Source organism: Cajanus cajan, chromosome 1, assembly GCF_000230855.2.
Source record: "Cajanus cajan strain Asha chromosome 1, NIPB_CcT2T_4, whole genome shotgun sequence".
Classification (NCBI taxonomy): Eukaryota; Viridiplantae; Streptophyta; class Magnoliopsida; order Fabales; family Fabaceae; genus Cajanus; species Cajanus cajan.
Genome location: NC_138517.1, coordinates 790587 through 803298, shown reverse-complemented (window position 1 = coordinate 803298; position 12712 = coordinate 790587). Strand labels below are relative to the sequence as shown.

Below are 12712 nucleotides of genomic sequence, written 5' to 3'. Positions count from 1 at the left end.
CTTTGTCGAGCAATTTGCTATTTACTATTTTGCACCTGGCACCTATGTATCAACATAATTATGAGGAAATTCAGGTGTGTTTATTGCTACTCTAACCTGACAAACAAATGCAAAGGACTTCGATAAAATATTATTTGAGTAGAAGTAACATTAAACACGAAAGTAACAGTAGGTACTTTTAGAATATAGTGTATTTGGGGAATAATTTAAATAAATGTATAATTTATTTGACTAACTTGGACGTATTTAGCCAAAATAAAAATATTTTTGATAAATAAATTTTATACAATATTTTTTTCGACACTTTTAATTGTTTTAACTTAAATGTTTTTTTTCTTCATTTTTATCCATAGTAAAACTTTGTCGTTTATTACATCTTTAAGTATACAATATTTATTTGATTATTATACAATTTACTTTTAGCATTCAATAAAAAAAAAATTAAGTTTGAAACATAATAATAAGAATTCAATAGTTAATTTTATTACATACATCTAATTCAACAAAACCAACTTAAGAACTTTCAATTAAACATAAAATTTCATTTTTCAGCTAATTTTTTGCTAAACAATACCTCTGAAGACAGAATAAGTTTCCAAAACTTGTATAGAAATATCCGTGATTAAATCTCAAGAGTCAAAAGTAACCTCTATCCACTGAAAAGGTTAGTGAGCATGCAGCCACCATAACACATCATCAGACATCAATTGACTCGCTACAATACATGAGATAGCAAATCCTGGACTGGAAAACAAATCATTCTAATTGGTGATTATGAAGTCCTCATTTGATTCCCTTCCAAATTCCTATCCATCTTTGGTGCAGTACCATACCAGTAACCAAACGGGGTGGGGATGTTGTACATTTGTTCAACACTCAGGAGCTACATTATCATCACTAAAGTTCTGTCTTCCCTCCCTTCTTTGAAGTGGTTGCCTTCTTTCCCCTCCACCACTGTCGTACATGATTAGAAACTTTGTTTGCATGTTTTTTCAGTGTCATGCTTGTGTCGGCAATTCTCTTTTTTATCGTCTGTTTCCAGTCTTTTTTTCCACTTTCTTTTGCTCTCAAAACTTTTCCCTACAATATTCAGTTTACTCTAACCGTCAGTTTATATTCAATGTATTTCAATCAAATATGAGGGAAAGGGACAGTTAGTAGTACCAATTTTGATGGAAAGTTCGCCTCATCCTCATCGTCATCATCTTCATCATCACCATCTTCATCTCCAAGATTATTCATGTTCATCAAATCATCTCTTGAATACATTTTCATGCCAGGTGCTCCTGGCATGCCCTGAAACAGAATTAAACACAATACAGTATGATCATAATGTGAGCATAAAATTAAAATGTAAAACAAGGAAAATACAAAGTAAAATACCTCCATTGATTTTAGTATCTTTTCCATTTCAGCCTCCTTAGAAGACTTTGCAACAAATGATTCGCCAGGAATCCTGTCCTGCAACACTCAAACAGATCTCCTAATGAGGAAACTAATAAGATCTACCAATAAGAGCTCTAGTACATAATCTGAATTCTTATACTCAAACAATAATGCTAATCATTGCAGAAACAACGTCCTAGTTTCAAAACTACATGATCCAAAGAAGGGGAAATTTAGGACTAATTTGTTACAGATTAAAAAAATGATTATGATGTAAAATATCTATTAATTAGATTTTAGAGATTTTAGAAAAAAAGAAACTAATTCATGTTTGTTTATCAAAAATCAAAAATTAAAGGGAAGGGTCGAGGGAGAAGCAGTATTTCTGGTCAAAAACCAATTCCGAGTATATATAAGTTTAACACATAAGTATATAGAAAATAGCTAATAGCTAATTGGGTACAATCCTTTGCTCAGGAATTAACACTTATTGGCACAGAAAAGTACTTCATGATTGCATTAATGCCTGTCCTGGCCTTGAAAAAAATAAATTCTAAATCAAGAAAGAAGTTTGCAAAGAACTTTTTTAAGTATGTTTGGTAAAGTGGCGGGCTGTAAAAAAATCAATTTAACAATCATAGTGAATCAGTGATTGCAAAGCGGGTATCACTTTGGAATTTTCACGTAAAATACACACGGTAAACTTTCTCACTGCAGAAACAAACATGCTGTAAGAAGGCAACTTCTATACTTAAAAAAAAAACTACCATACTCAGATTTTATTACCCAGGCCACCAGCGGTGCCATCACACATACTCAACTTTCTTGTTTACCATTTTTATTTTTCATGCTTGACAATAAACCCACAAACTCAAGTTGAATGCTTAACAAAGTGCAGGAACTATATGAGACAAAGCAAGATAACCATCACAATGGTGGCCCATAAAACTTATTTATACAGCAGACAAGTACGATATTCTATTATATAGCAGGCAGTGGCCGAAGCACAGCAAACACAAACTTAATACCACAAAAAAGAAGATTGGAATTTATCACAATCAATTTCGATGCATTAATCAAGCTGTATGCCAATCATAAACACGTTAATAGAAGAATTAATTCCAGACTACCTTAGGGACAGGTGGCGGCTTGGTACTGCATGCTTTAGTAAGGTCTTTGCAGAGATAATTGAGCAATGACTCAATATCTGGCTTGGAACTATATAAATATTCAGCAACATCGGTATCAGAATATCCTATAACCTGCAAATTCCACATTACCAATTTAGTAATCACAAAAATTCCAGCATAAAAATTTATAGGATATGATACACCTCTAGCCAACATATAGAATGAATGGGCCCTAGGAGACTGGATGGACCAGTTCCGGAGGTTGGACAAGAGGAGGATTCTGTTATATAAAAGGGCAGCTGAAAGGTCATGAATGGAGATAATCAGGGGGAATGATTGGGAAATAGTATGAAGAGGAGAGGCGAAAAGGATCATGGCTTGGGGTCCTAAGGGGTTGTGGGTTTTGTGAGAAAAATTAGGAGGGTCGATTATTAGGAATTTCTCTTGGGACCCTATTGTGTTCTTTTGTTTTTGTTTCAGCCTTTTGGTTTTTAACATGTATCCTCATTTGAAAACAATCATGTTTGAGATACGGATCAATACTAAATGTGAGCATCTCTCCCTATAGAGATTTAAATTTCTGTTCACCGCATTGTGAGGGATCTTCTTCTGCTAGATCCAATCCCCATTAATGTTTCTGTTTCAATTTACATCTTTTATTTTCTATTTTCTTTCTTTACATTCAGAGTATTATTGCTGATGCTGAGCTTCTTAGGTGCTAGTCTCCAGTATCCATTATTACTAGTATCCTAGTTTGGAACAAACATGTTCAAGATACGGTTCAATAATAATATATCGGAGTCCTTACCAAGATACCACCTTGAAATGAGGATATGAATAACCAGCACAGAAAGTACAATTCAGATGATGAACAGTGCAGCAAGCCAACAACATCAACATAGTGGTCTTAATTAATTGAGAATAAATATCATGTGAAACTTGTTCCTTTTTTTTTTTTTTTTTTTTTTTTTTTTTTCTACCCTCATAATTTTGCCATTTCGAGAATCAAATGCCAAGGTGTAGTGTAATTTACTGGTTAAAAACAAAAGCACCCAGTAAAAGGCAGAAAAGACCATACGTACATCGTGACAGGCTCGCTCAATTGTCTTGCATTCAGAATTGCATTGTCCTTCAGAGTCTTGTTCCACCAGCTGATAAATGAGAAATAAAGTTGGAAAAACAACGTCACAAACTCGATATAACCAACACATTTATTTAAAGTACCTATTTCATTCACAATCCAAAGATAGTTCACGGTGCAACAAAGGTGGGAAAATGGCATAGCAATGTCAAACTCGAAACAAAAATTCCACAAGCGATTAATCAAACAAGTTGAATCATGTTACCTCCAGCCTATCTTCTTTCTCCACAATATCAATGCGCAATATCCAATCCGCTTCTACCTTTTTCAGATTACAAACATTCTCCGCTATCTCAATGATCTGGTACTCCGAGATCTGCACACAAAAACACACAAAATCATTCCATCTCCACCACAAACATCTTACCAACCAACGAAACATATAGAATGAAGTAATTAAGAAGAAGAAAGAAAAAAACAATCCAAAGAAAAAAACCTTTTTGGGAGCGATCTCAGTTCTCTTGTTCTGAACCTGATGATACAACTCTTTGGCGAGCTTCTCACACACTTGGCACTTGATGTAAGGAATGTCCTCCTTTCTAGCGACACCCACCGGTTTCTTGGAAGAGTGTGAAAGGGGCATCCATGCTGCTACCACCACTGATACAACTACAACCCATAACACTCCCTTCATCTTCCCACTACCTGATCCTTAGAAAGATCAAATTTTACACCAAATTTGACGAAACGATTTGGTGGGTACGTCAGTAACACCCCAAATAAACCCACAGACAATATATATGCTCTTAAAATAAAATAAAATAAAGCTAAATTCTTGATTTTGTTACACGCTTAAAAAACACATTTTTAGGGCATGTGATTGGTCCAGATATGCAAAAAGCGGTGGATCCCACATTCTCCACCAATAAGGAGCAAGATAACACGTAGTACTCTGTTAATTTAAGATTCAGATTTCGAATTTTTGTCATATGATCGCAATTTTCTGTAGTCCACGTAGGAGTCAATGCACAACAAAACTAGACCTAAAACCGATTCGAACCGGGTCCAATCATACTAAAGTCTAAAACCCTTCTCTCATAAACCCTAGAAATCAGATTTGTTCGTTGAGCATCGTTTAAGCATTCTCTCTTCCTCTACCCTAATGGAGATCACAGGTTCGGTCCCTCTCGTGGGTGAAAGCTACGCTCTCAAGCTCAGAAATTCAATGCAGGACCTTTTGTCTGAGATTCCTAAAGAATCCCCTGATTTATCTCCTTTCGTCGATGCGTTTTATGAATTACTGCAAGCGAAAGTCGACGCACCCTTCGAGGTGATATGGGTGTACGCTGCAACTAACTTTCGTGGCCGTAACCCAGAGAAAGGTGATGCCTTGGATAGAGTATTGGCCGCAAAAGAATTGTTTCAGTTGCTGTCGGAGTGTTCAGCTTCTGTATGTGCTTCAAAGAGCATCGCTTTGATGGCTCCTGTTGTTTTCGCGGTGCACGGAGTAATTGTGGAGCTGTTTGGGAGGGAGTTGAGATTGAAGAGAGAGAAGAAAGCAATGAGGGAGGTGAAGTCTTTGGTGGATGTAGTTCTTGGATATATAGGCATTTGCTGTGGTATGAAGATTTGTGAGGAGGAACCTGATTCCGTTAGTGTGCCCTTCACTGATTTGGCTCGTGTTTGGGTGGACACGAATGATGATGGGTTTAGATCTTTGTTGCCTCTTGTGAGCTGTGATGTTTGTGACTGGATTAGTTCTAGAGAGTTTCATGTTGGTTACTTGGCTGGTGCAGTTATAATGGAATCGTTTTTCTTGAAACTTTGCCTGTCTTTTCACTTGCCAATATCTAGGGGTGAATTGGAAAAGAATCTGAAGAGTTGGGCAGTTGGCTCAATATCTAGTTTTCAGAACACATACTTTTTGGGTCAGTAAGGTTTTGTTTTAGGTTTATAGTTCAATTTCCTGCTATTTTCCTTATCCATGTCAGTGTGACTTTAAATATGCAAGCTCGCAGGGCAAAAACTTATAGTAGTTCAAGCAATTGAGTGTAGCCATAAAGCTATAGCTCTGCAATATAATGTCCTCTGAGATGCATGAACTTCTATGGACCAGTTTACTTATGTCTTTTGTTTTTAAACATTTTCACTATGCAACTTAGCTGGGTCATGGAAGAATTCAGATTTGAAGCACTTGATCATTTAATTTAGCTTTTCTCTTACTTGGATTCTCATTTTTCTGGTTCCTAGTTTAATGTGGATTTATCTTTTGTGCAACCAGAGATCCTTATGAGGACAGCGTTAGAGACACCTTTGCCTCTGAACTCAATTCTGGTTAGTATTTCATCAATGTACAATATTTCCCAAAAGATTTTGTCATTGCTTTCACATCTGCAACTGCAATAAGTAATCACCGCAGGCATTTGTTCCCATCTCCATTGCACAAAAGTCCAATACCATAATTTTAAGGGCAAGGGCTATCACTTGCACATTTATCAGAATGTCGGGATTCTAAGTAGTTCCTCTATTGCTGTCCGAGCAGAAACCTGAAGATGAAATTCTATCGAGGAAAATTCTGTTCGATGTTATACTATTGGTGGAGTACCCTTTCCTCTATCTAAATGCCAAGTATATAAAAGGCCTTACCTTGACCAGGTTGATTGTTACTCATGAGGCTGTAGAGTATTTTAGGTATACTACTACGAATTAATTATTATATTATGTATATTTAGTTGTCTCATTGTCGTTACTCCTTAGTCCTTTCTTAAGGTAATTTCTAATTCTGTCTTAATGTAGGGGCCTTGGTGATCAGAATAGAGCTGTCTCTTATATTAAGGCATTTTCTGCTTCTCGAATGCCATTGCAAATAATTAAATGGGCTACAGGCCAGAATGGTTTGGAGGGAAAAGCTGGCAGAGAGAATGGATCCTCCCCCAAAGCTCTTACATGTAAGTAGATATGGCACTTATATTTAGGATTGAAAAATGGTTTCAATGCATTATACACCTAACATATTTCATCAATTCATTGTGTTCAATCAACTTGCTAGATTGGCTGCTGAGCCTTGAGAATCGAGGGATCAGAATTTTTGAAGATGATATTTTAAAAAACCATGCTACATCAGGTCTTGATATTTCCCAAGCTGAGCACCCAGCAAGTAACTTGGAGGGCAAGATAGCAGATGATGACCTTTTTTACGTTGATAATATTGGGGAAGAGGGAAAAACAGGCGACAATGATAAGCAAAACAAATTGATTAGTGATGCATTTGTAGCTGCTGCCCAAACTATGAAGTTATCCGACAATGGAGTTCAAAAACGAAAAGGAAAACACAGTGAAAAGAGAATTAAATTTGTCAAGTATGACCTCCTTCAAAGCTCTGAGCCAGTCAAAGCTGGGACTTCAGCTGCAGACGATAGTTCAAGTGGTGAGAGTGAAATTGAGGATCCTATTTCGGATCCAGATGCATAAGCTAGAATAACAAGCTTTTATCTGTCTTAAACAAGGTGCCACAGTTCCTTGTTATTATGTAATGCATTAAGGATCCTTTACATTATTAGAGGGGTCCCAAGAGGCGGTGAGAAGTTGCATGCTGCCTCATCAGTTTTGTTAGCATTATGTTTCACTGCTTTGCTAATTTATAGTTCAGGCAGGCTCTAGCAAGTTTTAGGTGCAGTCACATTGCGTTGCACTGGATCTTTCTTAAGCTGCTATGCTTTCTTGTATTATATTATGTTAGTAATATTGTGATATTAAGGCTTAAATTTGGTATCCACAGTCCACCAATTGGAATTTGGAAGTGAATTGACCTTTTCCTTTTCTGTGGCTCACATTTTCTTTACGTTTGCCTGTTGGTAATTTGGAAATGCAAGTCCAAATGAATCTGCATAAATGAAGAAGACAATTATGTATTCTAAAAGGACGGTTTTAGGAACTTAGATATAGTATTATAAGTATTGTTCCCCATTCGAAATTAAAATTTTAATTTGATAATATTTAATGAAATTATTTATGTATATTATCGAAGTGAAATTCTAATTTTGATTGGAAAATAATACATATAATAATACTGATTGCAAGTTTTTTCTGATCTTTCATGTGAAAGATTCCCATTTTTTCTCTTGCAAACTATAGAATGCACAGTATAAAAATTATGGGAAGAAAAAAAAATCATAGAATCTTGCAAATTATTTAAATCTTTAACCATTATTCAATTTAGGGGCCGCCGCGCTCTAACACTTTTGATTGAACTATTTCGAGCATAGTCATAAAAAAATGGTCTTTCCTTGTAATTTAGCCAATTGAAATAAAGTAGTCTTGACACTCAAGAGTTTAGTAACAGGCCAGAAGTTTTATTAGTTGGGACATACCAAACGCTAGAAGTTGTAAAGTCAAGAAATGAACTTGAAATGATTAAAATTGCTGGTGTGACGAAATAAAAGAATGAGATGGAATTGACGTGGTAACTCATCATCCCTCGTTTTAAATTTAATTTATTCTAAATAGATGTCCTGTATTAACATTGAACAAATGAATAAATAGCGTAACTAAGAAAAAAAAAACAAGAGAATCAAAATGGTAGTTACGTGTCTGAAAGGAAGAAATAAAAGATATTTCTAGCTGTGGGAAGCATGTGTAAAAAATCAAGGAGACTCTGAATTATTGATTGCTCGTCACCATAAATAAGTTTGGAGTCCATATGTAATGTACATATACAGCTCAGTGATTCCTTTATGACTGACAACAAAAGAATGAACACAAATATACCTATCTTTCCATACCACGAATTCTCAACTCCACTTTCTATCTACAACCCGCCATCTCCTCTCTATTCATCTCAGTTCATCAAAAAATTAGAAAAATCAGATAGAAGAAGAAAGGCTGCTTTAAATTACATATGTAAATGTCTGACTGCCCCTCATCGAACTTGCCGCGAAACACGTGTCTTTATAGGCTTTAGCTTCAATCCCATGCTTTCTGGAGAAAGAAGCTCAGGAGAAATGCAAGATGGGCTAAGAGGGCTCCTTGGGCTGCCACTTAAATGGCATGGCCTATACAACCCATACCCCATTAGAAAGTACTCCATAGGTACCAGCATTGCAAGTGGCTGTTCCTCTGTAACCATTGATCCACAACCCTGGACCTGAAAAATCAACTCGCTCTCAAACCTAGTTTATGTATACTTATGAATGTTCCCCCACCACATAGTAAATGATATTATGCAAAATGTCTATGTGTGCATCCATTCATAATCAACAATAGTTTCTATACAGAATCATATAGACCAAGGAAACTATATTGGGGATCTCATAAATCTAGCGTCAAGCCAATTATAAGTCTATTTGGATACAAACTCAAAACATGTTTTTGAGAGTTTCTATGCTAAAAAAAAACACATTATTTTTAGTAGAGAAACTTTCAGAAACACTTTTAAAATTGTATCCAAACAATTTCTATGTTATTTACACTATGTACCTCAACCAAGGCAGTATATCTCCTGTCAAGTTTTGAAGTCATATGAAGAGCCTCGGAATGGAAAGGGGAACTGTCCCCAACAAAAATAAGTGTACGACATTTTAGTCTCTTCAATCTATCTGTTATATCAGGTCTCCTGCAAGTTAGCAAAACAAAGTTGGAGGACATAAATATGCTAATTCGGTTAAATAAATAAAGAAATATGTTGAAGCAACTATGTAGCAGATCTTACTCATTGATAGCATGAAGATACCGTAAGACATTGATGCTCTTTCTCTCATCTAGTAGCTGAAACAAGAGAGAACCAGCGCATAGTGAGGTAAATGCAGCAGAGATGAGAAGAAAAAGTAAGGAAATAAGAATTATTTATCAGCTGAGTCAGTATAGGGGGAGGAACTAAATTAGCTTAGCACTGACTGTTCTGCAGGCCTGAACTATCTCTGATTCTGGAAATTCAGCATCACCGCGAACTTCCTGTTAAAGTCAACCAGGAAAACTCGTAACATGGTAAATATACGAGGAAATACACAAGTGCTAAGATCCTTGCACTACAATACCTTGCTGAAGTACCGCTGGAGCAAACACTCCTTCAGCAAGCCACACACACCATAGAAATCTAGCAAATTTGACATGACCTAAGATTTGAAGCAGTTTTAGTAAAGTGATCTAACTAGAGAACTCATGAATGCATAATCTGCTGGCATTTGAAAGGAACCTTGTTATAAAACCATTCAGTCCAAGAAGGAGCTTTGCACAAGGGAGATACAAGTATTAAACCAAGAACACGCTCCCTATATTTTGTCTGCATCAAAATAGGTAAAAATAAAAACAATATAAGATTGAACTCATATCAAAACTTATCACACACAACTATAAGTATTTAAATAAAAAAAACCATTAAGAGATAATAATTGGTTAACATGTCTCTCTTCAAAGCCGAAAAAGGTACATACTGCAAAGAGCGAAAGGATATATGCACCAGCCGATACTCCCATACACATCACTGCACCAAGCCTGTACAAGGAAATAGTTCATGCAATCAGTAAATATAGACATACATTAGATTTTTCCCACAAAATATGCAGTGTTCTCTAGCTCCCTTTTATTTTTAGGGAATAACTACGAAAAGAACAGCACTAGACTAACCACTTTCTATAATGGATGTGTTCTCAAATATATGGAACAGTTTCAAAAAATGAAAGCTAACAATAAAATAAAATAAAAAACAGAGTAATGATATTATAACTACCGAAAATAGTTGAGAATTTCAATTATTTGATCTGCCAAGTCTTCAGCAGAAGGCTCCGGATCATCAGAACAAATTGTTGCAGCTCCCAACTGCAAGAACTCTTGTGGAAGTTCCACATAAACTAAGTAAATAATTTTAATTTTAAATGCAATAAAAATGCATTCAAGTAGATCAACTTACAAACCTCATGTCCAGGAGGACTGATATGATATATGCAAAAGTTGTGAAGTAGCAAAGAAGCTGCCTCTGGACAGAAAAATAATCCTTGGAAACATGACACATCTGCCTCAATACATTGAAATAAGTTAATGCCTCGGATTTGCATAATAAATTAAGAGGACAGAGTCAAACCTACTCACATGCATTAACACGTCCAGAAGGAACCAAGCAATAAATTTTAAAACAGCTTTGAAAAATTAAAAAATTTGACATTTTTTTTAATCCATCAGAATTACAATGACGACACATAAAAAGTGAATTTACTCGACTTACAATTTAGCGCTATATCTGGGTAAGTGATCAGAGCTGGTTTCATTGGATCCCCATAGACTATGACAGATACAGAACCGCAGCCCGTTTGAATATGATGCTCCTGAATAATATTCTGAAGTAAGTCTAGGACAAAAATACAGAGAGAAAAAAATGTGGGGCAAAGCACAACTATTGAAGCAAACTTTCAAGTGAAAAAAGAACATCCCTGAAAAGCAAAGGATATCCTTTATTTTGTACGTACTCCATCCGAGTAATGAAAAACTGTGTCAAACTTCTCCAAATTATTTATTTCCTAATATGGCTGCCCATGTGCCCTTACCCGTTTTTTGGATGACCCCAACTAACAAGCAATAGGCCCTTAGCATATTAACATGAGTTTCAAAAAGTTAACTGAAATAAGTACTGCAAGATTCCAATCATTGTATGTTCCATAAACAAAACAAGGTAAAGCCAGTGAAATGAAGGCAGTATCTTAAAATGAATTATATAAAATTCCTTTACCTAATTTAATAAATAACCGATACGTATATAAATTATAAAGCAACAGCTAGAATTGGCTCAAGTACAATGATGATTAAAAGGCTAAGAAAGACATAGCTATGATTCTAATAGACTGTAATGCACTTAGAAAGAGCCGATTTGACGGAAAAGCCAAAGCACAAAGCATCCAATTCCTTCAAAGCGATGAACATCATCATATAAAAAACAGGATGTGAAAAAAAAAAAAAGGAAAAGAAAAAGAACGAGGACCCCACCTAAAAAAACAAAAAGAAGATGAACAATAAAATGCGAAGGAAAACAAGAAAGTACGTGTAAGAAAACAATAACCCATTTCCCATATCCTCTAAATCGCATCAAATACAGCAAACCCAAAGGTAAAATCCATTTCTTCCAAAAATCATTAAATCCATAATTGCACACATCTTTCAAGCGCCGAATTAGAAAATAATCAATAACATAGGAAGCCAAATAACAGCTTACAATAAAAAAAGAAATAACAGGAACTCAAAAGAAAATCCAAGATGATCAAAAATGGAAAATAGCTCAACGTAATGTAAGGAAAATCACAATTCACAAAACCATAAGGCATATATGGAATGCAAAGATCAGCGACATGGAATGTAAAAATTTTCATAACCCCATTGGATTGGGGTTGCAAAACACACACATTCAAATGAAACATAACACAAGAGAAGAAAACAAACCATCCCCATGAATTGATCAACTAAGAAAGAGAAAAAAGAAATCATTTTCAGCAAATGAGTGTTGTGAAAAGAAAAATTGGAGAAAAAAGAACCCATTTGGATAAAGATGAAAACTTGAAAGAAAAAAAGAGACCTTTCCGCCGAGAAAGATCATCTCCATGTCCACTGAAACGGATTCAGCCATGGGTGGTGGTGGTGGCTGCAGCTCTGCCCTGTCTTTCCTTTCTTCTTCTTCTTGTTCCTCTTGTTGTTGTGTTGTGTCAAAATTGGGGTGTGTGACGCATACACATATATAGAAATAGAAAGAGAGAGAGGAAGCAAAGCGGTCGTTAGTTTCTCTCTCTTCTATGTGGCTTTTGCGTAGAGACATTGAAACATTAACATTAAACCTACGGTTAACCATCACCGACGCATTTCTGTGACTCGGGTCAATTTTTAACCGCCAGCCAACCATGTTTTTGTTACAATCTCTTCTTCCTATCCAAATATTTTTTATCCTTAAACTAAACCAATACCTATAACCTTTACCAAAAAAAAAAAAAACCAATACCTATAACAATCATAATAATAATGTCATAATTTTAATCATGGTCTTAGCAATTCCATCAACAAATTAATGAACAATTTTTTTTATTTATTGAAAATGATGCCAAAAATGGTATTAAAAATAGGAAGAAAATAATTTTTTAATATT

The 12712-nt window shown here is 35.4% G+C and overlaps 3 protein-coding genes across 3 annotated transcripts; 1 reads left to right on the top strand and 2 right to left on the bottom strand.

Annotated features, from left to right (window-relative positions):
• Positions 1-577: 577 nt before the first annotated feature.
• On the bottom strand, positions 578-4386 carry LOC109818863 (nucleophosmin). The gene is made up of 7 exons (XM_020384397.2): positions 4094-4386; positions 3863-3973; positions 3599-3667; positions 2517-2648; positions 1384-1461; positions 1165-1296; positions 578-1080 (listed from the first exon to the last, which is right to left on the bottom strand). Exons 1-7 carry the CDS (start codon positions 4289-4291, stop codon positions 898-900), a joined length of 903 nt encoding a protein of 300 aa, XP_020239986.1. The 5' UTR covers positions 4292-4386; the 3' UTR covers positions 578-897.
• Positions 4387-4594: 208 nt separating this feature from the next.
• Positions 4595-7416, top strand: LOC109818862 (uncharacterized). The gene is made up of 5 exons (XM_020384396.3): positions 4595-5525; positions 5879-5931; positions 6140-6288; positions 6394-6545; positions 6647-7416. Exons 1-5 carry the CDS (start codon positions 4760-4762, stop codon positions 7066-7068), a joined length of 1542 nt encoding a protein of 513 aa, XP_020239985.2. The 5' UTR covers positions 4595-4759; the 3' UTR covers positions 7069-7416.
• An 815-nt stretch (positions 7417-8231) lies between these two features.
• LOC109818882 (protein NDL1) lies at positions 8232-12484 on the bottom strand. The gene is made up of 11 exons (XM_020384419.3): positions 12152-12484; positions 10814-10913; positions 10506-10603; positions 10322-10410; positions 10026-10086; positions 9788-9874; positions 9630-9707; positions 9490-9546; positions 9305-9360; positions 9073-9208; positions 8232-8740 (listed from the first exon to the last, which is right to left on the bottom strand). The coding sequence occupies exons 1-11, from the start codon at positions 12470-12472 to the stop codon at positions 8516-8518; spliced, it is 1308 nt and encodes a 435-aa protein (XP_020240008.3). The 5' UTR covers positions 12473-12484; the 3' UTR covers positions 8232-8515.
• Between the last annotated feature and the right edge of the window lie 228 nt (positions 12485-12712).

Bases quoted from the DNA above. Each gene is read 5' to 3' on its own strand.
- LOC109818862 (XM_020384396.3), top strand. From the start codon at position 4,760: ATGGAGATCACAGGTTCGGTCCCTCTCGTGGGTGAAAGCTACGCTCTC. The intron at 5,526-5,878 runs GTCAGTAAGGTT...TTGTGCAACCAG, and splicing joins TCAGAACACATACTTTTTGG to AGATCCTTATGAGGACAGCG. The intron at 6,546-6,646 runs GTAAGTAGATAT...TCAACTTGCTAG, and splicing joins CTCCCCCAAAGCTCTTACAT to ATTGGCTGCTGAGCCTTGAG.
- LOC109818882 (XM_020384419.3), bottom strand. From the start codon at position 12,472: ATGGTTGGCTGGCGGTTAAAAATTGACCCGAGTCACAGAAATGCGTCG. The intron at 9,209-9,304 runs GTAAGATCTGCT...GCTAACTTGCAG, and splicing joins TATCTTCATGCTATCAATGA to GAGACCTGATATAACAGATA. The intron at 8,741-9,072 runs GTACATAGTGTA...TTGATTTTTCAG, and splicing joins GATATACTGCCTTGGTTGAG to GTCCAGGGTTGTGGATCAAT.
- LOC109818863 (XM_020384397.2), bottom strand. From the start codon at position 4,291: ATGAAGGGAGTGTTATGGGTTGTAGTTGTATCAGTGGTGGTAGCAGCA. The intron at 2,649-3,598 runs GTACGTATGGTC...TGGAATTTGCAG, and splicing joins TTGAGCGAGCCTGTCACGAT to GTTATAGGATATTCTGATAC. The intron at 1,081-1,164 runs GTACTACTAACT...TGAATATTGTAG, and splicing joins CGAACTTTCCATCAAAATTG to GGAAAAGTTTTGAGAGCAAA.